Source organism: Bison bison, unplaced genomic scaffold, assembly GCF_000754665.1.
Source record: "Bison bison bison isolate TAMUID 2011002044 unplaced genomic scaffold, Bison_UMD1.0 scf7180017864456, whole genome shotgun sequence".
In the NCBI taxonomy this organism is placed as follows: Eukaryota; Metazoa; Chordata; class Mammalia; order Artiodactyla; family Bovidae; genus Bison; species Bison bison.
The window spans coordinates 9,027,723-9,052,816 of NW_011495018.1; the positions used below are offsets into that span (position 1 = coordinate 9,027,723).

At 46.6% G+C, this 25,094-nt stretch overlaps 1 protein-coding gene across 25 annotated transcripts in view; it reads right to left on the reverse strand.

Moving 5' to 3' along the window:
• DMBT1 (deleted in malignant brain tumors 1) overlaps window positions 1-12,090 on the reverse strand; it is a 53,732-nt gene extending 41,642 nt beyond the window's left edge. For 6 of the 25 annotated variants that reach the window (XM_010859212.1, XM_010859210.1, XM_010859208.1 and 3 more), the window contains exons 1-3: window positions 11,892-12,089; window positions 1,344-1,406; window positions 277-306 (exon numbers count right to left, since the gene is read on the reverse strand). In XM_010859212.1, the coding sequence (XP_010857514.1) occupies window positions 277-306; window positions 1,344-1,406; window positions 11,892-11,952 (154 nt within the window). In that variant the 5' untranslated portion in view covers window positions 11,953-12,089. Of the gene's footprint in view, window positions 1-276; window positions 307-1,343; window positions 1,407-11,891 lie in introns of all 25 variants that reach the window. The other 19 variants (XM_010859204.1, XM_010859194.1, XM_010859200.1 and 16 more) reach the window with 7 other exon arrangements.
• Window positions 12,091-25,094: the final 13,004 nt, after the last annotated feature.

Here is a 25,094-nt window from a genome sequence, read left to right on the forward strand (position 1 = left end):
TACCCTAGTTGATTCTGATGTGCACTGAAGTTTGAGGTGAAGGCAAAACAAAATCAAAGAAAAAACTAACTGTGTAACCACAGTCCATTTGTCCTGCAGCTGAAAGAAGTTTCTATTGCCTTTGTATTTCCATGAAGGACGCAAATCACATTATTACCCAATCCTCATACCATTCACTAAGTTCCAGAGAGGCTGTGTGTATTCTTCAGATATAAATAGCTATATAGAATGATAAACTTTAAACCAAATACGCCATACCATTTTCAAAATACTTACCATGTGTTCTGGGAGAATCTGACTCAGAAACTATAAAAGAATAAAAGAAAAATCAGACATGTGCATGTTTCATGCATAAGGACCCTAACCAAGAAATCCACCTTTGAGCCATTGCTTTTTTTATAGTTGACTCTCAATTGCAGATCTAGTGCAATGAGAGATCTAAGCTTGCTTCCAAAATGCCTGCAGGGTGAAAGTACACAAAGACTTGTTTTTTGTTTTTTTTTTTTTAAAAAAGGAAGTCTACACTTATGCCATCTCTTCTTCCTTGCACACATACCCAAGGAGGCCCATTTTTAAAAGCTTAATCATGGCAGATGATGTTGAACATTTTCTAGCCTGGGAACCTGGAGTCATACTCCAGAGTTCTACATCATACTCAAGAATTTTACAAGTGTCATCTCAGCTCATCCTCATAGAACCCCATAGGGAAGCTGGCTTGAGTAGGTGACCCAGACCAACTGACCAGTAAGTGACAGCCGGACCTGTACTCAGATGGTTGCTCTTAACCATTTCGCTCTTCTACCTTCCAGTGTATATATATTTACCAATTGTATTATTTGTATTTGGCTCAAATCATAGTCTGTGCTTTTGCGCAAGCAGGTATGCTCATGCACACACAGGACTGCCATAAAAGAGGAATTAGGGAGCAGAAGCAGTTAGCACTTAGAGCACTGACTGAGGCCAGGGTACTCCTTATTCCCCCAAGACTTGTAGCAGTTCTAGAGAAGAAAAGGAATGTGATTCTCACCAGAGAGGCTCAGCTACATACGCTGCCCCACCACTGCCCCCGCCGCCCTGCTGGACACCCAGTGGGGCCGCCTGGGGGCCAGAGACCTTAGGAAAGGAGTGTGACCGGACAGACACGGCCTGGGGGCCGATCTCATGGTCAGGATGGAACCTCACAAGGAAGGAGCTAAGGGTCTAGGTGGACCCCATCAGAGGAAACCCTTCCTGTCCCACATCTAAAACCCAGCAGAATTCTCTGTGGCAGCCCCTCCTGAGTCCTTGGGGGTGGCCTTGGGCACCACAATTGCCCAGCCTATCTGGAGTTCAGGTAGACTTACCAGAGCTGAGTAACTCCCAGAAAGCACTTTCTGTGGTGTGTCTCGTTGCTGATGTTGCTGGAACTACAAAGAAAAACAGGCAGATGAGAGCTCTTCCAAAAACAAGCATTAAAGCCAGACCCACCCTCCCTCCCATCAGCTAATTCGAGCAGCAGAGGGAGTTGCATTGCTCTTTGCTTCAGAGGGTAGCTGGACCCATTATTCATTAACTCATTGATTCACTCAGGGAATATGGGCCTGTCTCTGACCACACAAGGGGCACGGAGGAGAGGGATCCATCACTGAAGGTAAGATGTAATCCTCTGGAGCTCAGAGGCCAATGGCAGCCAAACCTCGTGAGCATGATCAGTCGCTCAGTCGTGTCCAATTCTTTGTGACCCCATGGACTGTAGCCCGCCAGGCTCCTTGGTCCATGGGATTTCCCAGGCAAGAATATTGGAGTGGGTTGCCATGCCCTCCTCCAGGGGGTCTTCCTGACCCAGGGATTGAACCCGTGTCTCCTGCATCTCCTGCATAGGTAGGCAGGTTCTTTATCACTGAGCCACCTGGGAAGCCCCTGGCAGCCAGACTTGCTAACCAGTAATTCTCCATTTTGGCCAATGAGGAACACAGTGGAGGGGAAATAGAAATCTCAAAAGAAGCAATTCCTGGGCTTGGAAGAAGGGCAGGAGGACTCCAGAGAGGACAGGATGTTTCAACAAGGCTTAGAAGAAGGCATAGATATATATCAAGAAACAACAGGGTGAAAGTTGTTAAGTTGCCAGATGAAACTCAGAATGCCCAGTAAAATTTGAATTTCAGATAAACAATGAATTCTTCTTTAATGTAAGTATGTTCAAAATATTACATGGAATGTGTATACTTAAAATTTTTATCTAAAATTTGAATTTAGCTGGATGTATTATATTTTTGTTTACAATATCTGGCTACTCTCCAGTATTCTTGCCAGGGAAATTCCATGGGCAGAGGAGCCTGGCGGGCTACGGTCCATGGGAGATCCCAAAGAGTCAGACATAACTGAAGTGACTTAGCACTCACTAGATGGAAGGCATCCCAGCAGGGGCAGTAGACAAAAAGTTGTTTTAACTGTCCTTTAGGTAACTAACCCCCGAGCCGGATCCACTGAGCTCTCCATCCTTTCTGTAAACCTACTGACCACTAGCGCTAGGGGGCTAATTTCTAGTACACTTGGCAACTTGCATTCCAACCAAGTTGTGTGATCAGTGAATGACAGATATGAGCCCTGAACCTGTTTATGTTGATTGTACTTGACACTAAAATAAATATTAAGTAAATTGATCAAATATGGTACAAATAGAAAGATGTCCTTCAAAAAAATAAGGCTGAATGCTTTGGAAATAAAACTAAAGTGCTCAAAAGAAATTGAGTGGGTTAGGCAGCAAAAAGGAGAAATATATTTAAAGCAATTGAACTTATACCCTTTGTTCATTCAGTCACTCAGTCATATCCCGCACTTTTGCAACCTCATGGACTGTACCTTGCCAAGCTCCTGTGCCCGTGGGATTTCCCAGGCAAGAATACTGGAGTGGGTTGCCATTTCCTACTCCAGGGGATCTTCCTGAGCCAGAGATCAAACTCTCATCTCCTATGTTGCCAGGCAGATTCTCTACCACTGAGCCACCTAGGAGGCTGCTTTGCAAAGGTCTTTCATTTCACACTCTACTTTAGAGAGACTAAAAATGAAAAGTTATAGATATGCCAAATGGGAGCAATTTATGCAAGAAAGGTGCTGCAGAACTGCAGAAGACCTCTGCTGAGAGAGAAGCCTACAGCAACAAATTGGCGAGTCAAAGTGTGTTTATAAGTTTTAAGATAAAAGGAAACATTTTAAATGTGTATCTATCATATTTTTTATTTTAAACAATATTTTTAAAGGAAAAAAACAACTCCCTGACCCAGTCACATTAGAAAAGGGTTCTTTTAGAACAATGGCTCTTAAAATGGTTCCATGAATCTTCAGTATCAACCAGCACCTGGGAATTTGTTTTTAAAAAATGCAAATTCTTAGGCCTCCCCCAGACTTAAGAATTTACCCTTGAGGTGATGCCCAACAATATGTATCCATTCCAGGTGATTCTGACACACATTAATGTTTGAAAACCACTGTCTACTGTGCAGCAGAAGTGTTTTGACAGAGTGGTAGGGAATAATGTATTCAACAATCACGCTCCTTGTAGAAAGTGAAGAGGAACAATGGGCTGTTGATGAGGGTGAAAGAGAAGAGTAAGTTTCAAGCTGGCTTGAAACTCTGCATTAAAAAAACTAAGATCAAGGCATCCAGTCCCATCACTTCATGGCAAATAAAAGGGGCAAAAGTGGAAGCAGTGACAGATTTTATTTTCTTGGGCTCCAAAATCACTGCAGATGGTGACTGCAGCTGTGAAATTGAAAGACGTTTGCTCCTCGGAAGGAATGGCAAACTTGGACAGCAGGTTAAAAAGCAGAGACATCACTTTGCAGACAAAGGTCTGTAGAGTCAAAGCTATGGTTTTTCCAGTAGTTGTGTACAGATGTGAGAGTTGGACCATAAAGAAGACTGAGCGCTGAAGAACTGATGCTTTTGAACTGTGGTGCTGGAGAAGACTCCTGAGAATCCCTTGGACTCCAAAGAGAACAAACCAGTCAATCCTAGGGGAGATCAGCCCTGAATATTCATGTGAAGGACTGATGCTCCAATATTTTGGTCACCTGATACAAAGAGCTGACTATTGGAAAAGACCCTGCTGCTGGGAAAGACTGAAGGCAGGAGGAGAAGGGGGCAGCAGAGGGTGAGATGGTTAGATGGCATCCCTGATCCAATGGACATGAATCTGTGAAAACTCCGGGAGATGGTGGAGGACTGAGGAGCCTGGCTCACTGCAGTCCAAGGGGTGGCAAAGAGTTGGACATAACTTAGCAACTGAAAACAACAACAGCTGGATGCCTGACCCAGCAGGCAGGGGAATGTTGAGATGACACAGTGCTGCCTCTGGAAATTGGCTCTAGTGGACGAAACTTAGAGACAAACAGTTAGAGGACAGGGAACTGAGAGCTCCGATTGTGGGATGTCGGGAGTCCAGAAGAAGAGCTCACGGAATGGAACCAGGACTTCTGAGCAGAAGTGCACCGGGCAGAGGGGAAGATGTGGATGAAAACAGGCTCCAAGGAAGTAAAACACTATAAATAAACTTCCCTTGAGGAGCAACCCAGAAGAATGAAACTACCAACTCTGTGTAAAGCTTCTTGGCTGTCTCCTCAGATGAAGAGATGAATCGGGTTTCCGGATGGAAGGACTGAATATAGGACTATCAGTCGTTCTAAACTAATTCATAGGTTTGATATCATTTCCATCAAAAAGTTTCTCTTGGATTGGTCTTTAAAAAACAATTTTGAAGTTTATCAAGAAAAATAAATAGGCTAGAAATGACTGATAAGTTCTTGAAAAAGGAAAAAAAATCCTGCTGGGGAGAGGGAAGGGACAATGTGGGTTTGGGACTGGGGGTCTTGGCCACCTACGAACCTGGGAGACAGGAACCTCGAGTTCAAATTCTAGCTCTGCTGTTTATTTGGTCTCTAAACTTGGGCAAGCCATTTATTCTCACCCAGTCCTAGTTTCTTCATGTGCAAAAAGATAGTTATACTAACCTACTTCACAAGGTTATTGTGAAGACAGAGTTAGAAAACTATATCAGATGCTTAATTAATATAGTGTTTGCCATGTTGTCAGCATTCAAAAAATTATGATTAGCTCCAAAATATTCAAAGTAAAGCTATAAAAATTAAAGCAAAATTTAAAATTTAAATTATTTTAGAATCATTTTAGATATTTACTTCACACCAGAAGGCAAAATAATTTTCAAAACCAAAGAACAGGATTTTATTAAACAAATGAAAACAGGAAACTAATTAAATGTTTATTTGATTTTTGTGAAATGTCTAGATTTTAAATCAACAGGAAATTACAAAGAAAAATAGCAATAAATTTAATTATGTTAAAATATTTGTGCAGAAGGAAATCAAAATTTAAAGGCAAATAACAAATTGGGAAAATATTTGTCATCAATATAATGGACCAAGTGGAGAGAGTTTGTTCAATATAATGGACAGAGAGAGTTTCTATAAACCAACAAAGATGATACTAACTTTCACACAAAAAAATAGAGGATAAAAACAGACAGTTCAAGTAAAGGAATTCAAATGGCTTAAAATTTTTCACCTTCACTATAAAGCAAAGAAATGCAAATTAAAATAACTACATCAATTTTTATCCAACAATTCAGCCAAGAGTTTTGAATGGTAATATTCAGATTCAGCAAAGTTGTAGAAGATTGCATTCTCCTTTTTTACTATTGGAGAAAGAATTGGTAGATTGCTAGAAAAAATGTAACAGTATGCTTTAAAATCTTAAAATGATCAACTCTCTGACTCAGTAATTCCACATCTAAGAATCTAGCCAAAGGAAATCATAATTTACTTAATGTGGACAACGATGCATGAACAAACATGATCTTCACAGTATTATCTGTTATAATTACAGAAAGAATCGGAAAAAGGGTGGTAGAAATAGGAAGAGGTTGGTAAAAGGGCACAAACTTTCAGCCAGGTGATGAATAAGATCTTAGGATCTAATGTAAAACATGGGGACTACAGTTGATAAAACTGCATCTGTTATACATCTGAAATTTGCTAAGGGAGTAGAACTTAAATGTTCTCACCAAAATAAAAATAGACATGTGAGGTGATGGCTATGTTCTCAACTAGATGAGGGAGAATCTTTCCACCACGCATATGCATATCAAATCACCACAAGGTGCTCTTTAAATATCCTGTACATTTCTTGGCCATTCATACCTCAATAAAGCGAAAATTTTTAAAAAAGAATAAAACTTGAAAAAAAAAACTTCAATCTCCCAAAATCATGAATGCATGTTAAAATGTTCAGAATACAAACTATAGAAAAACTGTATGTTAAATGCTATCCTTTAGGGACTTCCCTGGCTGTCAAGTGGTTAAGACTCTGAGCCTCCACTGCAGGGGACATGGATTTGATTCCTGGTCAGGGAACTAGATTTGGCATGCCACTCGGCGGGTGGCGGGGTGCGGCGGGCGTGGGGAGCGGGGAATGATATCACTTCCATACACATGTAATTGGAAAGAAATACGTATTTTAATAAAGCCAATCTCAGGTGATAGGACGAGGTGTGTTTTTATCTTTGCTGTGTTTCTCTGGTTCCTATACTCTCCACCCTAACTGTGCTTTAAAAGCTGTGGTTTGAGGCTGAATGCGGGAGATGTGGTGGCAGGTGATTTAGGAGGCAAATTCTTTTAGGTTCAGGAGGAAGTGTGGTTGTAGGCTAAAGGAAAAGAACAAGGATGAAAGAAAAAGAAGATAAGGAAAAAAAAATGAAGCTAAGGATAAAGCAGAGAGGGAGGAAGAGGAAAGAGAAGGAGGGGAGAGGAGGGGACGTGTAGGGAGGGAGATAAGCTGCTCTTATCTCTTGGCAATTACAGCTTTCCAAGCGTTGAGCTAACTGTGCTACCTGCAGTATCTCGTTTTATCCTCAGGATATCCTTTATCAGATTATTACAGTGTCAGATTATTACACAGTCTACTTTATGGAAGGGAAACCCAAGGCTTAGGGACGTGAAACAGCTTGTCAAAGGTCACACAGCGCTGACAGTGAAACTGATGCCGGAAGTCAAGGGCACTGACCCCAGAGTAAATGTGCTCATAGCTCAGCTCCGCCGCTTCCCAAGATTCAAGTGCAAACGAGATTCCGTTTCAACTTGTCAGAAAGCAAAGCATTCTGAAATAATAATCTTTAGTGATGGAGAGTTTGTGGTCAGCATTGCCCCTGACAGCACTGGGGTTGGTGGAGTTTGGGGTGGTAACAGCATGGAAGGACATAAGTGCAGTCATCGGGCAACAATTGGGCCATTTCTAGGGAGGAATTTGAGGCACAGGGAGGGTGTGTCTTCTAATTATTACCTCCCAGCAATGGACAGGTATTTGGGATTCAGTGTCAGGTTGCCTATCTCAGGACAAGGGGAGTCTGGTCACTGTAGTCCTCTTTCCCTTCCAACCCAGCTCTGGGGACTCAAAGAATAGCTGGTCCACCCTCCATCCCTGCCCTTCCCTCCTCAAGAGCCCAGCTCATATGCTGCACTCCATGCTCAGTGGTCACGAGTATCCGCTGGGAAGCAACATTCCTGGCTTTCCTGTGAATGACCCCATTATCTACCTGGTGATGCTCTGTCCCCACCTCCTCCATGCCACAGCATTGCATGGGTTTAGGGCAGCCAAGAGTGGAGAAGAGACTTGTAGGATACTGTATGGTATCACTTACATACAGTTTTAAAACAACACAAATGAATACACATGCAAAAGAGAAACAAACTCAGATTTAGGGGCTTCACTGGTGGCTCACTGATAAAGAATCTGCCCGCCAATGCAAGAGATGTGGGTTCGATCCTAGGTCAGGATGATCCCCTGGAGGAGGAAATGGCAACCCACTCCAGCATTCTTGCCTGGAGATTCCGACAGACGTGGGAGCCTGGCAGGCTGCAGTCCATAGGGTCGCAAAGAATCAGACACGACTTAGCACCTATACAGATTGCTCCTGATATGGGGTCTTGTTTAGTTACTAAGTCATGTCCGACTCTTTTTGCCACCCCATTGGACTGTAGCCTGCTGGGCTCCTCTGTCCATGGGATTTCCCAGGCAAGAATGCTGGAGAGGGCAGCCATTTCCTACTCCAGGGGCTCTTTCAGAACCAAGGATTGAAGCCGTGTTCCCTGCGTCTGCAGGCAGATTCTTTACCACTAAGCCACCTGGGAAGCCCCAGTATGGTGTCTGGCTCCCTTTAAACTATACATAAGGATGAGAAATACTTTTCAGGACCTGGCCCAGGGCACAGAGAATGGCTCAGGAAGGGTCCTCCTGCCCCTCCATCACGGCCAGCAGGAGCCTCTGCTAGGCTCTAAGGGATGCATGCTGTTGTACTAAGTGAGCCAGACACGGTTCTTGCCCTCCAGGGTCTCCCTGCATAGCAGGATCTCTAGAAAAATCCATAGAGTTAAGATGCTATCGGAGAATAAGAGTGGCAAGCATCGGATGACACATGGCTTGTGAGTGTGTGTGGTTGTGTGTTGAGCGTACACGTCAGGGTTCCTGGATGGGACAATGCCCATGGTATTTAAAAAAGAGCAGCTAGATTTAGCCAGAGCTGAGGAGGTGGGGAGGGGAAGAATAAGACTGTGTTCCAGGTGGAGGCAACAGCGTGAGAGCAGTCACCACAGCAAGAGGCAGCTCCTGAGGGTGTAAGGTGGCCGGGACAGAAGTGCTCTGCGCTGTAAGACATCCTGCTGGAAAGCATCCTGCTGGAAAAGGGGCAGAACAAATAAAATCATGGGGTGGAAACAGCAGGGGACAGGTTGAAACTGAAACCCTGGTGGGGGTTGTCAAGCCAGCTGTGGAGAGACCTGAGGCTGGAAGCAAGGGTCCTGAGTGCCTGGCTGAGACTCAGGCTCTGGGCGTGGCCTTGGACTTCCTCTTCATTCTGGAACATACCACACCTAGATTGGGCTGAGTGACCTAACACCCAGAGGGTAGCTTGTGCAGTAAAGACAAGTTGCAGCGAAGACAGCTGATGAGGGAATAATTAGACATCTGTGGGACCTATTTAAAAGATAACAGAAGTGCCTACCCCAGCCCAGTGTCAGCCACCTAAGGACATCTTACAATTTCCTCCTTCTTTTTAATGTGTTAATTATTGCCCAAATCCCTGATAAACTGTGAAAAGGGGAAGTACAAGCATTAACTAATTGTAAGCAATTATTACTTTCTCATTTTGACCTTGAAGAAATGAGACCAGGGAAGTTGAGTTTAAAAAAAAAGATTATTTTGAAATAATTTTCCAGAAAAGTTGCAGAAAATACAGTTTCCATATCCTCTTACCCAATTTTCCTTCATGATAACATCTCCTATGACCAAGCTACATTTGTCACAATTACCAACCGACAAGGGAACACTCCTACTGATAAAACTCCGGGCTTTATTTGGATTTCACCAGTTTTTCCTTTTTCTAGGATCCAATCCAACATGCTGCCTTGCATTTATGAAGTCGTGTTAGGATTATGCCCAGAAGAGTAACGGTGGATGGTGCCCAGACACTCCACATGCCAGACACCGCATGGGTGAGCCCATGTCTGTACAACCTTATGAAGCTGGAACACAAGCCCATTTTATCAGTGAGTAAACTGAGGCTTGCAAAGGCCCAGAGTTGGTAAATGGCAGAACCAAAGACATTGCCAGGAGCAGAAGGAGTTTCATGGCTGCTTTAGACCAGCACAAACCTGAACTCTTTGACTTTTTCTCAAGAATTGGTGCAGAGACTAGAACTGGGCAGTGTCTGCTGCCTGGGTTTCCCCAGCACGGAGCTCCTCCACAGGGCTCCAGCGCTGACCTGAAAGCCACCGTTCATCTCCTTAGCCGAGTTCTCCGCAAGAAACAGTGGGAGCTAACTGGACAAATCCTTTACTCAAATGCCAGCAGACCTCCTCCAGGTTCAAATCCTGGCCCAGCCCTGCAACAACTGCTGACCTTAGACAAGACACAGAACCTCTCTGAGCCTCAGTTTCTTCATCTGCAGGGTGGATACCCAACTTGGGAGTTGTCAGCAGATTTAGACAAGAAAAGGTAGGTGTCTGTCTCACAGAATACCTGGTACAGAGCAACCACTTTGCAGAGGTTTAATTCTCAAGGCTAAAATGCAAATGCAGGCATGCGTGTCTGTGCACGTGTGTGCACATGTACAACCACAGCCCCCTCAAGCCACTTGTAGAGGGTGCCGTAAGCCCCTCTACATAAGCCTTTGTAGATAGTGAAGTGAAAGTCACTCAGTCGTGTCCGAATATTTGTGACCCTGTGGACTATACAGTCCATGGAATTCTCCAAGCCAGAATACTGGCGTGGGTAGCCTTTCCCTTCTCCAGAGGATTTTCCCAACCCAGGGATCGAACCTGGGTCTCCCACATTGCAGGCAGATTCTTAACCTGCTGAGCCACCAAGGAAGCCCAAGAATACTGGAGAGGGTAGCCTATCCCTTTCTTCAGCGGATCTTCCTGACCCAGGAATTGAACCAGGGTCTTCTGCATTGTAGGCAAATTCTTGACCATCTGAGCTATCAAGGAAGACCCCTTTGTAGATAAGGACAGGTCAGTTCATTCCCTGTCCCATAGGGGCTGACGTGAACCCCCTGTCACTTTTCAGAGCCAGTGCAAGTCTGGGGATGCACTTCATATTGATAAAAGCCAGAGCTAAGAACACTGCCTTCCATTTTCCAGTATTCTGATGGAGACATAGTCTCTGGCCCCTAGTCTGTCCAGAGCCAGTGCCCACCGAGGTCCTCCTGACAAGAGGGGAAGGCAAGTGTTGCCCGTCAGTGAGTTTCCTGTCACAGACCTAGACACAGAGACAGCGAAAGATAAGAGAACGAGAGAGAGAGACAGACAGGAAGGGAGGAATGATAAACAGACTGGCTAAACGTCCTGTTCACTGAGCATCTCGGTAAAGCGACATTGCGGTTCAAGGTCTCGGTGATTTGCCCAGGGCTCTTTCATGTCCATTTTGTCACTTGACATTCTAAGAACACAAAGATGTGCTTGAAACTAATCTCCAGATCATTTATCTAAAGCAGTCACAGACAGGGACTTCCCCGCTGGTCCAGTGGTTAAGAGTCTGCCTTGCAATGAAGAGGATGCAGGTTTGATCCCTGGTCAGGGAACTAATGGCAACCCACTCCAGTGTTCTTGCCTGGAGAATCCCAGGGATGGGCGAGCCTGGTGGGCTGCCATCTATGGGGTCGCACAGAGTCAGACACGACTGAAGTGATTTAGCAGCAGGGAACTAAGATCCCATATGCCTTAGGGCAGCTAAGCTCATGTGCTGCGACGGAAGATCCCATATGATACAGCCAGGGTCCCACGTGCCCCAGATAAGACCCCACATAGCCAAATAAACAAATAAAAATTTAAAAATAAAGCAGTGACAGACATAGACTTGGAATCTTAATGATCTTTTCTGTGCTCAGCTATGTGATCTGATTTTGGCTGGTAATTGTTAATTATCAAGCCAGACACACCTGCAGATAGAAGTCACATTATGCACATTTACAGGGCAATCTTTGCTGGCCGTGTTCGTCAATACACAAACCGCAGGCTTAATCAATGATAACAAAGTTTTAATAATATACATTTTTCCTTAATTTCAGGAATTTTTCTAAAACCAATCAATCATTTCCTTAGTTGAGTGACTCACTGAAGACAAGTGACATAGTGATTGGCTTTGTCTAACTACAACCATTGCATTTCTCAGCCAGAAACAAAGCAAAAAATCTTTGCAATTACAATGATCACCAAAGAACTATCCCCCCGTTCTTGATATAAAACTCCTCTTGAGATGAAGGAATAGCACCAAGAAACAGATATAATTTGCCACGATTCGGATTTTCAGCAGTGAAAAACAAATGTAATAATTAAATATAATACCTGTAGATAGAATTTGATCCAATAAAAGACATATTTGAAGGATGACTGTGGAGATCCCCATTTTGCTGGGTTCTTCTCAATCTCAGTAAAAATGCCTTGATATTTATAGGTTCGTAGTTAAAAGGAGGCGTGTCCTCCAGGATACCATATTTGTATTGGTGCCATAAAGATAAAGGAAGTCAGGGACTTTTCTAACAATCGATGGCTAGTCTGTGGAACAATTTAGGTGGGTTAGACTGATTGTTGTATGACAGTCTGGCAATTTCCCAACTGCAAAAGTGCTGATATTAGCAGTGCAATTTCCAACTTCCTTCTAGGTGAACCTCTAAGTCTCTCAAGCGCTCCCTGAATATAGGCTTGACTTTAATCTGGGAGAATGTGAATGAATTTGTGGGAAGTCTGCTCCAAGGCTCAGGGCAGAGCAGGATGTGGGCTGCTGAGCAAATACAGGACACGGTGCCAAGGGGAAAAGCATCTCTGGGATAGTTTGTGCTGGCAGGGCACTCTTCTGTTGGCCCCTGGCCTTGAAGAAATGAGGAAGACATTGCAGACATAATTGGAGAGGAGAAGACATGAGAGACATCCATGGATTCCATGGGCTTATATTAGCTTTAGCCATCGACTTCCGGGTCTCATACTCATTCCATAACCCAGGAACTGAGAAATATGTGACCTTGAACTGAACCACTTCCAACCATTCACAGGCTTGGATTCACATTGCCTGACCCTTTTTTTGTTTAGTTGCTCAGTCATGGCCAACTCTTTGAGATCCCATGGACTGCAGCACACCAGGCTTCCCTTTCCTTCACCATCTCCTGGCATTTGCTCAAACTCATGTCCACCGAGTTGGTGATCCCATCCAACCATCTCATCCTCTGTCATCCTCTTCTTCTCCTGTCTTCAGTCTTTCCCAACGTCAGGGTCTTTTCCAATGAGCCAGCTTTTCCCACCAGGTGGCCAAAGTATTGGAGCTTCAACTTCAGCATCAATCAGTCCAAGGAATATTCAAAGTTGATTCCCTTTAGGATTGACTGGTTTGATCTCCCTGCTGTCCAAAGGACTCTCATGAGTCTTCAGCACCACCGTTCAAAAGCATCAGTTCTTTAGCACTCAGCCTTTTTATTGTCCAGCCTGGCAAACCCACCAAGCCTGCCTCCAACCTCCTCCAACTTTGCCCACAATCCCTCTCTTACATAGATACAACTTTGGGATCCCTGGTGTTTATCACCAGACTCTGGTAAAACTCCCTGGTAAAACTCCCTAGAAGGTTTCCTGTTGTTCTATTTTTTTTTTCCCCTCCCCAAATTCTCTTGATGGTCAGTAACTCTCGGTCAGAAGCATATGGCTTTTCAGGACTTGCCTTTGTTATCCTGGCCTGAGTGAGCCCTGTCTTGCCTTTCAGCTGAGATGTTGACACTATGAGATGGCACCTCAGCTTCCTTGCCATGAGTTGTTAACCCCTGATCTCCTGCAGCTTCGTTCTGGAAGGATACTAGGAACCCATGCCTTGTATTGGTCACCAGGCAGGATTTCGGGCCAGATGTCTGCATTAGGCTCCATCCAGATGAAAGTTACATTCAACCCTGGATTCCTTTTTTCAATCCTATGGCTTTTCCTGTTGTTCCCCAATTCCTCCTCTCCCCTTGATGAGAAGAGGCACATTTCCGAGGGACTTGACTGGTTCCCATTGTCCTACTGGCAGCCCAACAATTGATAAGTGTCAGGTGACAGGAGAGGAGAAGCAGGATACACATCTGCTAGGGAACCCGTAAGACCAGATACCACAGTGGATTCCTCTTATGATTATGACAGGAATGGTTATGATCATTTGTTATTGCTTATTATGTTATGATGGTTATTATGAGAGGGGGTTATGATTGTTTGCATTCGGAAGCGTTAGGTTTAGGATCATAAAAAAAAGGGTGCCATGATTGTGCACCCGTCCTGCACACAGCAAAACAAAGCAATAAGAGGCAGGAATACAAAATATCCACAGGGGAGGAAGGGGGTACAAAAGGTCCCTCCCCCACAGAAGCAGACTGTCTTGTCTTAGAGACAGACCTGCATGGTGACCATTGCAATAAGCAAGAGTATTAGTGCAAGTTGCTAAGGGGGAGAAAAACCATGTGACTCAATGGCAGAGGCAGTTTCTCTAAGGAAGTGAGACGAAATGCAATCGGGAGTCATTTGGCAACCAAGAGTGGGAAAACCAGATGAGGAACAGGAGTGACCTTCACACAGGACAGTGTGACAGTGGAGGCTGGGGGAGGGGAATCCTGCCCTAAAACTGGAGAGGAAGCCCCATGGATCACTCAGTTCAGAGCATGAAGGACAGCAGCCCTTCCTCATTCTTGTCATTTCGATGACTCCATCCTCTACCCGCTGTGGTCAGCAGTAAAGATCCTAACACAACAAAGGCTTGTGAGCTTTTTGTTCAGAAGATACCAGGAAGAAGGAAGTGGAGGGGACCTACCCGTCATTCCAAAGCCCACTGGGGAGGCATCCAGGTGGGAAGATGGGTGAGGTCAGTGGAGCAGGAAGGAGGTGGGGGTCCTGGGTGTGCAGGAAGAAGACCATGGGGCCACGACCCACATGCCACCCCCATGTGGGTCCTTCATCACCAGGACCCCTTCCTGGCCCAAGGCCCACAGCCCTTTATCAGACCCTGTTCAGAGAGGGCTTCCTCTTGTGCAGAAAGGAGGGTCCCGGGGGGACGCACCCCTTTCAGAGGGCTCACCTCTCTCTCTCCATCCCGCTGATTAGAAGCATCTACGTCAGCAACGTGTCTGGGTGGAAAAAGAGCCACAGAGCTCCATTTCCTAGCAAAATCCTAGCCACAGAGCTCTATTTCCTAGCAAAATCTGCCATTAAGGACAGCGGGAAGAAGGAAAACTCATTGAAGCTCCAAGACTCGGCCCTCAGACCCTGCTTTTCAATGACCTTCTCCAGGTGGTTACGACCTGTTGAACACCTGCTCTTGCAAATCCCGGAAGGTAGAACCCAGGGCTGGACCTCAGTCCAGGAGGCATGGCCTTGGGAAGAAACCTCTGTAGGGGTCATTCACAGCTTTATTTAAGCAACAGAACCCTTTCCTAAACTGAAAATCACAGGGAAGCTCCAAGTAGGAACAGGTCAGTGGAACCCTCTGGGTGTGGCAAGGGAGTCCCTGCCAGCTCAGCGAGCACCCCCAAGCCCTGTCCTCCCAAAGGGCAGCCTGTGGCAGGGCTGGGGATTCCTTGAGGGAAGCCAGCCCCTCTCTTCACAGAACCTGGAGGCCCAGCGAGGCTCGTGGGGTTGCCAGGGCTCCATCTGGACACTGTGCTGGGGTCCCCAGGGGGCTCCCCAGAGCAAGCACCTGCCCTCACCTTGGGTCATCTAAGCCCCTTTCCCCAGAGGTTGGCTCTACGTCCTACCTGCCACCCTGTGACCTGGAACAGACCTGGGTGGGAAGAGTCGGGGCCTGTGGCCTCTGAGGCATCACCGTTTGCTTCCGGACCTTGGAGGTCTGGGTGACCATGGCTCCCCTTCGGGGGTCAGGTTGATCCCTAATATCTAATTTCACTGTTGCTGAGTAACCCGACTTAATTGTCAGCCACTGTTACCATTGTAACAACCCTTTGGGCACGGTGTACATGATGCACTGTTGCAATGTCACTCAGCTTTGCCCTCTGAGAGTCTGCCTTCCCAACCAAGCTACCAGGGACCCGCACCCCACCCCAACCTCCAGCCTGAGGACCAAGCGGAGTCTCATCCTTTCCTCTGTAATCGGATGCCTCAAGCTGAACAGGTGCTCAGTGGGCATTGGCTGCTAAAGGTGGTCGTCAAGAGCAGAAACCTGCCCTCCCGCCTTCCAGGGTCACCAATAGCCTCGAGGAGGGGACACCGAGGTCCAGGGAGGGAAGGGACTGGCAGAGCCAAGCCAGTGTCCAGGGTGGCAGAAACTGCCTCCCATGAGAAGGATGGAGAGCAGGAGGACTGATACAGCTCCCTGCTGAACATGGTCCAACCTCAGAATCTTCCAGTCACAAACACAGCCCTCTAGTGGCCCTTGATAATAGGTAATAGCAGGCTCATCACATTCTTCTCATCTTTCTCAGGATAACACTGAAAGCCCTCACCATGGTCTATAAGGCCCCACTCAACCCCCATGGCCTCTCTCCACCCAGCCCACCCTACCAATTGTCAACCCCAAGGCCTTTGCACTTGCTGTCTTCTCTGCCTAGAAGACTTTTCCCCCAGGAAGCTATGAGTTCATCCCTTCCCCTCCTTCTTTTCTGACCTATCGTCTCCTCTGGGCAGCCTTTCCTGACCACCCCTGCACTGCACTCCCTCCCACTTCCCTGGCTGTTCCTCTCTCCACAGCTCTTTTCACCAGATGGCCTTCTTATATATTACTTCCTCATTCTTTTGCCTGTCTGCTCACACAAGCTCCACAAGGCAGGACTTTGTGTCTGTTTTGCTCACTGATGTATCCCCAGAATCTCAGAACAATACTTAGCACATCATAGGCGCTCAAGAAATACTTGTGGAATGAGTTGACTGAATGAGTGTGGACAGAGGAAGAGGAAAGAGGAAGACCAGGGCTCTTTACTCAGATGGCTTGAGTGAGTTCTACGTCAACGGAGTGTGAACCACATGCTATAGATTATGCTATCCATTCACCTGTTCAGTCAACAAATAAGTGCTGATCACTTACAATGTTCCAGGCACTGCTCTAGCTAATGGGGCTGAAGTCCAAAGTCAAATAGACATGACCCTTGTTCTCATGGGCTTGCCAGGTGAGGCTAGTGGTAAAGAACCCGCCTGCCAATGCAGGAGACATAAGAGATGCAGGTTCGATCCCTGGTTTGAGAAGATCCCCTGGAGTAGGAAATGGCAACCCACTCTAGTATTCTTGCCTGGAAAAGTTCATGGGCAGAGGAGCCTGGTGGGCTACAGTCCATGGAGTCTCAAAAGAAGGAGATACAACTGAGCATGCATGCCCTCGGAACTGCCCTCATGGGCCTTATAACTAAGGTAACATAGACAACAGGCAAGAGGTAAATCCATAGGGAGAAACATTTCAGAGTGGGAGGAGAATTAGGAAGGAAATGAGCAAGGTGATAGAATGGTGAGTATGTGTGGTAGGAAGGGCTATTTGGATAGGGTGGTCAAAATCTCACACTAGCTCAATAACTGCTTCAGGGATTCCTTATCTGAGGCTCAGAGAATAAGTAACTTTCTGAAAGTCACAAAGAAAGTGGTATAGCCAGAGCTTGAAGTGAAGTCTGACTCTAAAGTCTGGTATTTTCCCGCTGGACTCCAAAGCCTTTCCCTTTCCCCCAGAAGACTCTTTCTATTCAAATAGTGGGCCTCGTGTCTAAGTGCCCTTCACCGCAGGATGCCCTGCTGTGCAGAAACATTCAAAGGAGCAGGTAGAGCAGGAAAACTGGCACTAGGGTCATCAGAACAAGCGCAGAATTTTTTGACATATGCCCCACGAAAGATGCTAAGTGGCTTCTCCCTGGAAGAGTGAAGGGAGAATAGTTTTAAAGGCAACACTACATCTAGACCAACACAGTTAAAAGTGGTATAGGCAGCTTGTGGTGCCCAGTCGTCTTGCAGCAAAACCAGGGAGGAAAAATCATAGTTGTGACCATCTCCATGAAGTTATTTCCTCCTTCACTTTTTCCTGTTAAGGTACAAAGGTTAATGAAGCCCAGCACACTCTCCCTCCAAGGGGGTTATTGCAACTGAGCGGGGAACCCTCCCTCGGGAGTTGTCATGCCGAGTAAAATAAGTCAGAGAAAAAGAAATACCACACAGCATACCTTATTTGTAAAAATCTACAAAGAAATGACGCAAATGAACTTATTGACAAAACATAAACAGACTTAGAGACGCACTTATGGTCACCAGAAGGGATAGGTGGGTGAAAGTGACTCTTAGGGCTTTGGGCTGGACGTGTGCACACTGCTCTATGTAAAATGAATAGTCAACAAGGACCTCCTGGATAGCACAGAGAACTCTGTTCAATGTGATACGGCAGCACGGATGGGAGGGGAGTCTGGGGGAGAATGGATACATGTGTATGTATCACACCACTGTTAACTGGCTATACTCCAATATAAAATAAAAAGTAAAAAAAAAAAAAAAAGTGAAGATCCAACAGCAAAGTGAAGGAAACCCAGGGTGTCGGGGAACGATGGGAATGGCTGTTTCAGGCAGGGATGCCCATGGGTTGTCAGCATAATGGAGTGTTAGCCTTTTCAAGTTCAACTCAGTCCAGTGCGATCAGATTCTAGAAAATCCAGTTACACTAAATACACTCGCCAGACACTAACTGGTGAGCCAGGAAGACCAATTCATTCATTTGCAATAGGAGTATCCTTTGACTAAAGGACTGTTTTGTTTGAAAGATCAAATTATATGCCAATAATTTGCTTGGGGAACAAAGAATGAGAACAAGGAAACTGCGCGATGCCCAAAAGAAACTCTCATCGAGATAGTGGAGCCTGTCATTACCCTTTGGACGTCTCTGCATAAAGAACTGTTTTGGGTTCCTCTAAAGGCTCGTCATTATGGTCACCCTCCTACTTCCCCAACATGGGGCCCCTGATAAGTGAGACCTAAAGAGATTCAGATAGACCACCTCCCACCAGAGCACAGGAGAGCTTGGGCCACAGCCAAATTGGTTCCTTTCATAGTTTTTCATGTTCAATTCCGTTGCTTCAAAAGGGTGGCACTTGACAGTCTTTTGTTAACTTAAAAGACAAGAACTCAGTTACCTTAGGAGGAGAAGTCTTGTGGTCCAGAGGCACTGGTGATGAGTCTAGAAGAGTCCTGAGCTGTAGGAAGGCCCTTCATCCCCATCTCCTTCAACGCCTTCGCCTGTGACTGGGAAATAACACAGAGGGAGGGATGAAACGGAAATGGAAGACACCACTCGCATGCATGACCGTCTAGAAACACTGAACCACCAGCCAAGCCAACCGTGAGTAAACGCACCCAAATCACTCTTGTCCTTGAGTCTCAAAACCAAGTGTACCGGTCCTGGAAGGCGGAGGTGGGTGATTTTTACACACGTCAGAATCGACCAGAAGTGTAACAGGAGTGCAGCGGGAAAAGGTGCCGCCAAAGGTGAATGGGTCTAAGGGCACCTTAATTGTTGCTCGAGGGCACCTGAGTGAGGAAGAACCCCTTTCCTCTGGATGGGCCAGACTGTGTCGCAAGTACTAGCGCAGGTTCATTGGGCCATTTGATACACTAACCCACTGGCTCCCACAGTGTGGTCCCTCGACCACCAGCATCAGCATCAACCAGGCACTTGTCAGAACTGCGGAGCCTCAGGCTGCAGAGTGGGCCCTGTCATCTGGGCTTCAACAAGCCCCCCACCCCCACCCCCGGGGACTCCGAGGGTCATTCTGCACTAAACAAACCTGCTGGCTTCCCCACCCAGGTGAGTAAAGCAGGGCTCTGAGCTGCAGGGATGAAGCAGGGCCAGTGGCAGTGGGGAAGACGATAACAGTAGCTGAAGTCAGGAACGGAAGCTGGGGGCCAACTGGATGGCAGTGGCGTGGGGACCAAGGGGACAAGGGAGCACAGGATGACCAGTTCTGCTCCAAGTCACACGGAGACAGGGAGCCCAGGAGGAAGGGTGGGCACTGGGGACAGTGAGCGTTTTGGGGGGGCCTCTGCCCCTCTTCTTTCCTCCTCCTGATGGACTCCTTCTGCTCCCAAGGCTTCAGGGACCTTGACATATACACACACCCCAGTTTTCTCTTCCCAGTCCCTGCTTCCCCCTCAAACTTCTAACTTCCTGCTGGTCACCTCCACTTGCACAAAAGCTTAACCTGCCCCTCCAGCAGATGCAGCCCCGGAGGGGATGGGAGAGGGGCCCCCAGAGAAGATTCAGTGAAAGACAAACAACCCAGGGCCCTGGATGGGGGTGTCCTCCTCACCCAGCATGGGGCGGGTAAAACCTTAGATGGTTCCAAGGGCGGGAGGTTGGAAGGCAGATGAAACGGAGGGGTCATGAGTGTGATGAAAAGGGAGGGTGAGGCTGGGGATGGAGGAGGTGAACTTGGGAGGCACCAGGGAAATGAGGTCCAGACCTGTCCCCATCCGTGTGGGTGTCCTAAGATAGGGAGGCTGGCTGCCCATCCGTGTGGGTGTCCTAAGACAGGGAGGCTGGCTCCCCATCCGTGTGGGTGTCCTAAGGACAGGGAGGGTGGCTGCCCATCTATGTGGGTGTTCTGAGGACAGGGAGGCTGGCTGGAAGTGGAGTCTGGGAGCGTCGCGTCAGCCTGAGGTTCTGGACGTGGCTGTGGTCTGGGTGTGGCCACGGGACTAAAGGAAGGCCACTGGGCAGAGGGCGTCCCAGCACCGAGGCTCTGCTGGGCTCTGCACTCCGACACGATCCCGACCTGCTGTTCCCAGACATTTGCTTTCTCAACCCCGTCAGGTTTCAAATAACTCTTATTTGAGGGGCCTTTTTGTCCCCACAAAGCTGCCATGTTTTATTTGCTAAATGATGATGTTTTTAAAGCCCAGTTTTCATTATCACTGTTTCATAAACTAACAGATGTTTAAACAAAAAGAATCAGGGGTGATGGATCCGATTCAGGGACCGCCCCTCTGAGAAGGGGGTCTCCTTTTTGCCACAGGTCGGTCCCTCTTCATCTTAGTAGTGCTGTCCACCCGCCAGCATCTGGGGGCAAGCGGCAGGTATCCTAGTTGAGAGACACCAGGGCCAGCACAGTCAAAAAGCTAGCCCTCTACCCCAAGCCTGGCCAGGCTCACAGTCCTTCTGCCCCCTCCAATCTTTTATCCTCACAGAGCCGGAGTGAGCTTTAAAAGCCATGAAATGAATCCTTGCCGAAAGCCTCCGGAGGCTATCCTAGGGCATTCCTTGTAAGACGGAGCCCCGCAGCAAAGCCTCTGGAGCAGGAACTATGCATCCAGTCGTCCCCAGGCAGCTCTGCTGGCACTTTCTATTCCGGGGCTGTGACAAGTGCAGCATCCCCCCACTTACACCAGAGTCCTGGTTTGGGATAAGCTGATATGGCCACCTCCTCCTCCCATGTCTGGTCCCTGGTCACTGGCCTCCAACCTGGCTGGCCTTCCTTCTTGTCCTCAGCCGTACTCCATGCCCTTTCCCCTCGAGGTCTAGAACTCTCTGCCCACCTCCTTCTCTCTCCTTCAACAAGGAGTATGGGTCTTTCAAACCAGTGAAACAGCACCGATTCAGAAGAGGAAAGTGATGTGGGCATCACAGGAGGGGGTGTTGCTGGGGATAAATGATCCAGATCCAAACCCAGACTGACCATTCCCAGTGCTGTGGATCGCCACACCTCTCCGTGCCCCAGGGTTGGAGGGAAAACACAAGGGGAGCCCAGGTCTTAACAGGTGCCCAGCAGGTCCCCACAGGGCCCCTGGGAAAGGCATCAGGCCCAAGCCATCACTCTCAGACTTGGAGATGCCGTCTCGGTCCAGCCTCTTATTCTGATCCTGAGAATGGAGGCAGTGGTTCCAAACAGCAGTTGGAGCGGGCCAAGTGGAGCATCCTAAAGGACCCTCATCACCCAGAAGGGGAGCGTTTTATTTACAAAGGAGGACCATCTGTTGCCCACATTGGCTGAAGAGCCCAGTGTAGTCCAAAGTCAGCTCAGGCGCCACGTGCAGCCCCAGGGACAGGGAAGTTGTATCCATGGCCCCTCGGCTCCAGAGAGCTGGTTCACATCAGGTTCCAGGCAGTGGTTCAAATCCACTGCTTTGTTCATCAACCACCCTCAAGTCAGTCTTTGCTGTGGCCTTGACAGGGGGTGTTGAAAACCACAACACATGCTGTAAAAACTCCAAGGAAATTGGAACAAAAAAGAGTCGTAAATGGGTACAGGGCAATGACAAGCACATAACACTCAGCCAAACCAAAGAAAACAAAACTGCCTTAAAAACAGTATAGCCATAATGGAGTTCTTATGCATGGCCAGTGAAGAAGGAAACGTGATTGATGGCTCCACAAAGGTATCACCGACTCTCAGCTAGTTCCTTGAATGGGAAATGTTTTGTCCATATTTCCTTCTTCCTTGTTACAACACAAGACCCAGAGAGCCAGTGCACATGTGTGTGTATGTGTGTGTGTGCTCGGTCGTGTCTGACTCTTTGCAACCCCATAGATTGTAGTTCACCAGGCTCCTCTGTCCATGGAATTATTCAGGCAAGAATACTGGAGTAGGTTGCCTTGTCCTCCTCCAGGGCCTCTTCCCAACCCAGGGATTGAACCTGTGTCTCCTGCCTTGGCAGGTGGATTCTTTACCACTGAGCCACCTGGAAAGCCCACTGCACTGCACACACACGTGGGCAGTATCCCCCAGAGACCACCCATTTGGCTCTATTTAACTGAATGAACATTTGATCAGGTTGAGAATTGAGCAATGGGAAACCCTGTCCGGTAGGGAGCTGGCTCAGGTCAAGGGAGCCAGCCTGCCTTTATCCAAGGCTGGGGGAGAACTGTGTGTCCTACATCAAGGCATTGGAGGTCTGGGCTCCACGGAGGGGCTCCAGACTGGGAGGACCCAGCGCCAAACCCTTTCCTCTTGCAGAAAACACCAGGGCACAGGGCAGGCTTTACCCGGTTCTCTTCACCCAGAAAAGGCTGCTCAGAATTCTTTCCTTTCTCTGTCATTGCATCACACATTCTCAGAAAAATGGATTAATCCCTCTTGCTTCCTCCATGAAACCTTTTTCTCCACACCCATGGGGTCAGCCCCCCTCCCTCTCCACCTTCCTCTGGCTCACATGTCATATTGAACTGAGCCCTAATTATTCCGTGCATCACTACTTAGGCTCCCCTTTTGAAATCAGGAAGCACAACTTCCATTTCCCAGCACTGCACACCCAGCAAGATCTCAAACAGCACTTGAGGACAAACTGCAAAAACTGCTGTGCTCTCAGCACCCTGAACTTGACAACCAAGCATCATATACACTCTTCAGGTGAGACTCAGCCCACATCACAGATGAGGAAAACTGAGGCTCACAGAGGTGAAGTAGTTACTCCCACGATCATAGTTAATAAGTGAGTAGAGTGGGGAGAGCTCAGGACACAACTGCCTGACCCAGACCCTACAAGCTTCCTGATGATACTGTTCTTGCCTGAGATTCCCAGACAGGATGTGATATTTCTCTCCTAATTTGTTTGCACCTGCCTTGCTCCTAAACAGTGTGATGCAATTTTCAAAATCACATATGGTGCAACAGCAACGAAAGAAATGTTTAACAAGACCATAAAAAGTAATGGTAGGCTAGGAAAACAAAGCTGGAGTAAAATTTCAACCCAAAATTGAGAAATACCATAAGGGGCTCCACTAAAGGAACTTAGTTAGAATTGTGACTCCAAACTTCCTAGCAGGCAAAGCAAAGAAGGAAACAAGATCAGTGTAAAACTGAACTCACCTGCTTCTCTTAGAGACATTAGTTCTCTTGTTTCCAAGGCCTTGAAAAAATGTCTCCCAAGTGGTCTCATGGACAGATTACCCAGGTGAAGGATGGTGCCCGGAGTGTGATGAAGAGGAGGGTGAGGAAATTGGCTCTTCTGTACTGCCTCCTCCAACCCATCTCAGCTCCAGCAGAGCAGAGGTTACACTTAGAATCCTATGGTGGCCCATGAAGCCCAGAGATAGACAGCTCCTGCATGTCAGTTCATGGCCATCAGGAATTTTGACTTTAATGCTAGTAAAATCTTCCATCCTGTCCTATTTTCTAGGACTTGAGGACAAGTTGCAAAAGCTGTCATGCTCCCAGCACCCCGAGCTTGACAACAAGGCTTCATATACACTCTTCAGGTGAGATTCAGCCCACTTCACAGATGAAGAAAACTGAGACCCAAAACTCCCAACAGGTTTTCACTTTTCTGTGCAAACAGACACACGAGAATCTCAGTCCCAGGTAAGAAACCCCACATCCGGACCCCCATCCATTTCTCATCTTCCTCCTCCTCCTCACTGCTAGCAACATTTGGTGCCTTTCCTGGGATGAAAAACCCCGTTGGAGGTGGGTTTTCTTCTTAAATTGTTATTTTCTCAAGAATTCTCATGTAGATATATATGATGGAACATTACTCAGCCATTAAAAAGAATGAAATCATGCCATTTTCAGTAACATGGAGAGTGTCATACTGAGTGAAGGAAGTCAGAGGAGTAGAAATATCATATTATATCCCTTATATGTGGAATCTAAAAGGAAATGATACAAATGAATTTATTTACAGAACAGAGACAGACTCAGACTCAGAGAATGAACTTATGGTTACCAAACGGGGAAGGGTGGGAGAAAGGCATATTAAGAAGTTTGGGGTGGACATGTACACACTGCTATATTTAAAATGTATAACCAACAAGAACCTACTGTACAGCACATGAAACTCTGCTCGATGTGGCAGCCTGGATAGGAGAGAAGTTTGGGGGAGAATGGATATATGTATATCTGTGGCTGAGTCCCTTTGCTGGTCAACTGAAATATCACATTGTTAATCAGCTATACTCCAATCCAAAATATAAAGTTTAGTATTAAAAAAATCAACTACAGAAACATTAAATGTAGGACCAGAAAAAAAGGTCAAGTGTTTTTGAAACTCAGTGGGAGCAATTTTGTTTCAACAAAACCACATTATTCACTAGATTGGATTAATATCGTTCAGTTGAGTGTTCTCAGGTGGGTAGTTCAGTTAGTATTCTGAGTATACATCTGTCTTTAGTGGATTGAGTTCTATAAGCACATTTGAATATCGCATTTCTTCTTTGTATACATTTAAATAATAATAGAATAAAAATTATTTAAGTCAACACCAGAGGTACTGAATGGCTGAATCTCTTTGCTGTTCACCTGAAATTATCACAGCATTGTTTGTTAACTGGCTGTATCCCAGTACAAAATAAAAAGCTAAAAAAAAAAAAAAAGAAAGAAATTCTCCTGTAGAACTTTTCTCTCTTCTCTCCTTGAAAGCAGAGAGATGGGAAAAGTGCTCCACGCTCAACAAAAGAGGAGGGCTGGGTCCCCCATGTAAAATATACAGAATGCCATGATGATGGTTGGAGACTTACCTGGTGGTCCAGTGAAATGCTGACTTTCTATAAAGAATATTAAAAAGAAGAGACATTACTTTGCTGACAAAGGTCCACTTAGTCAAGGCTATGCTTTTTCCAGCAGTCATGTATGGATGTGA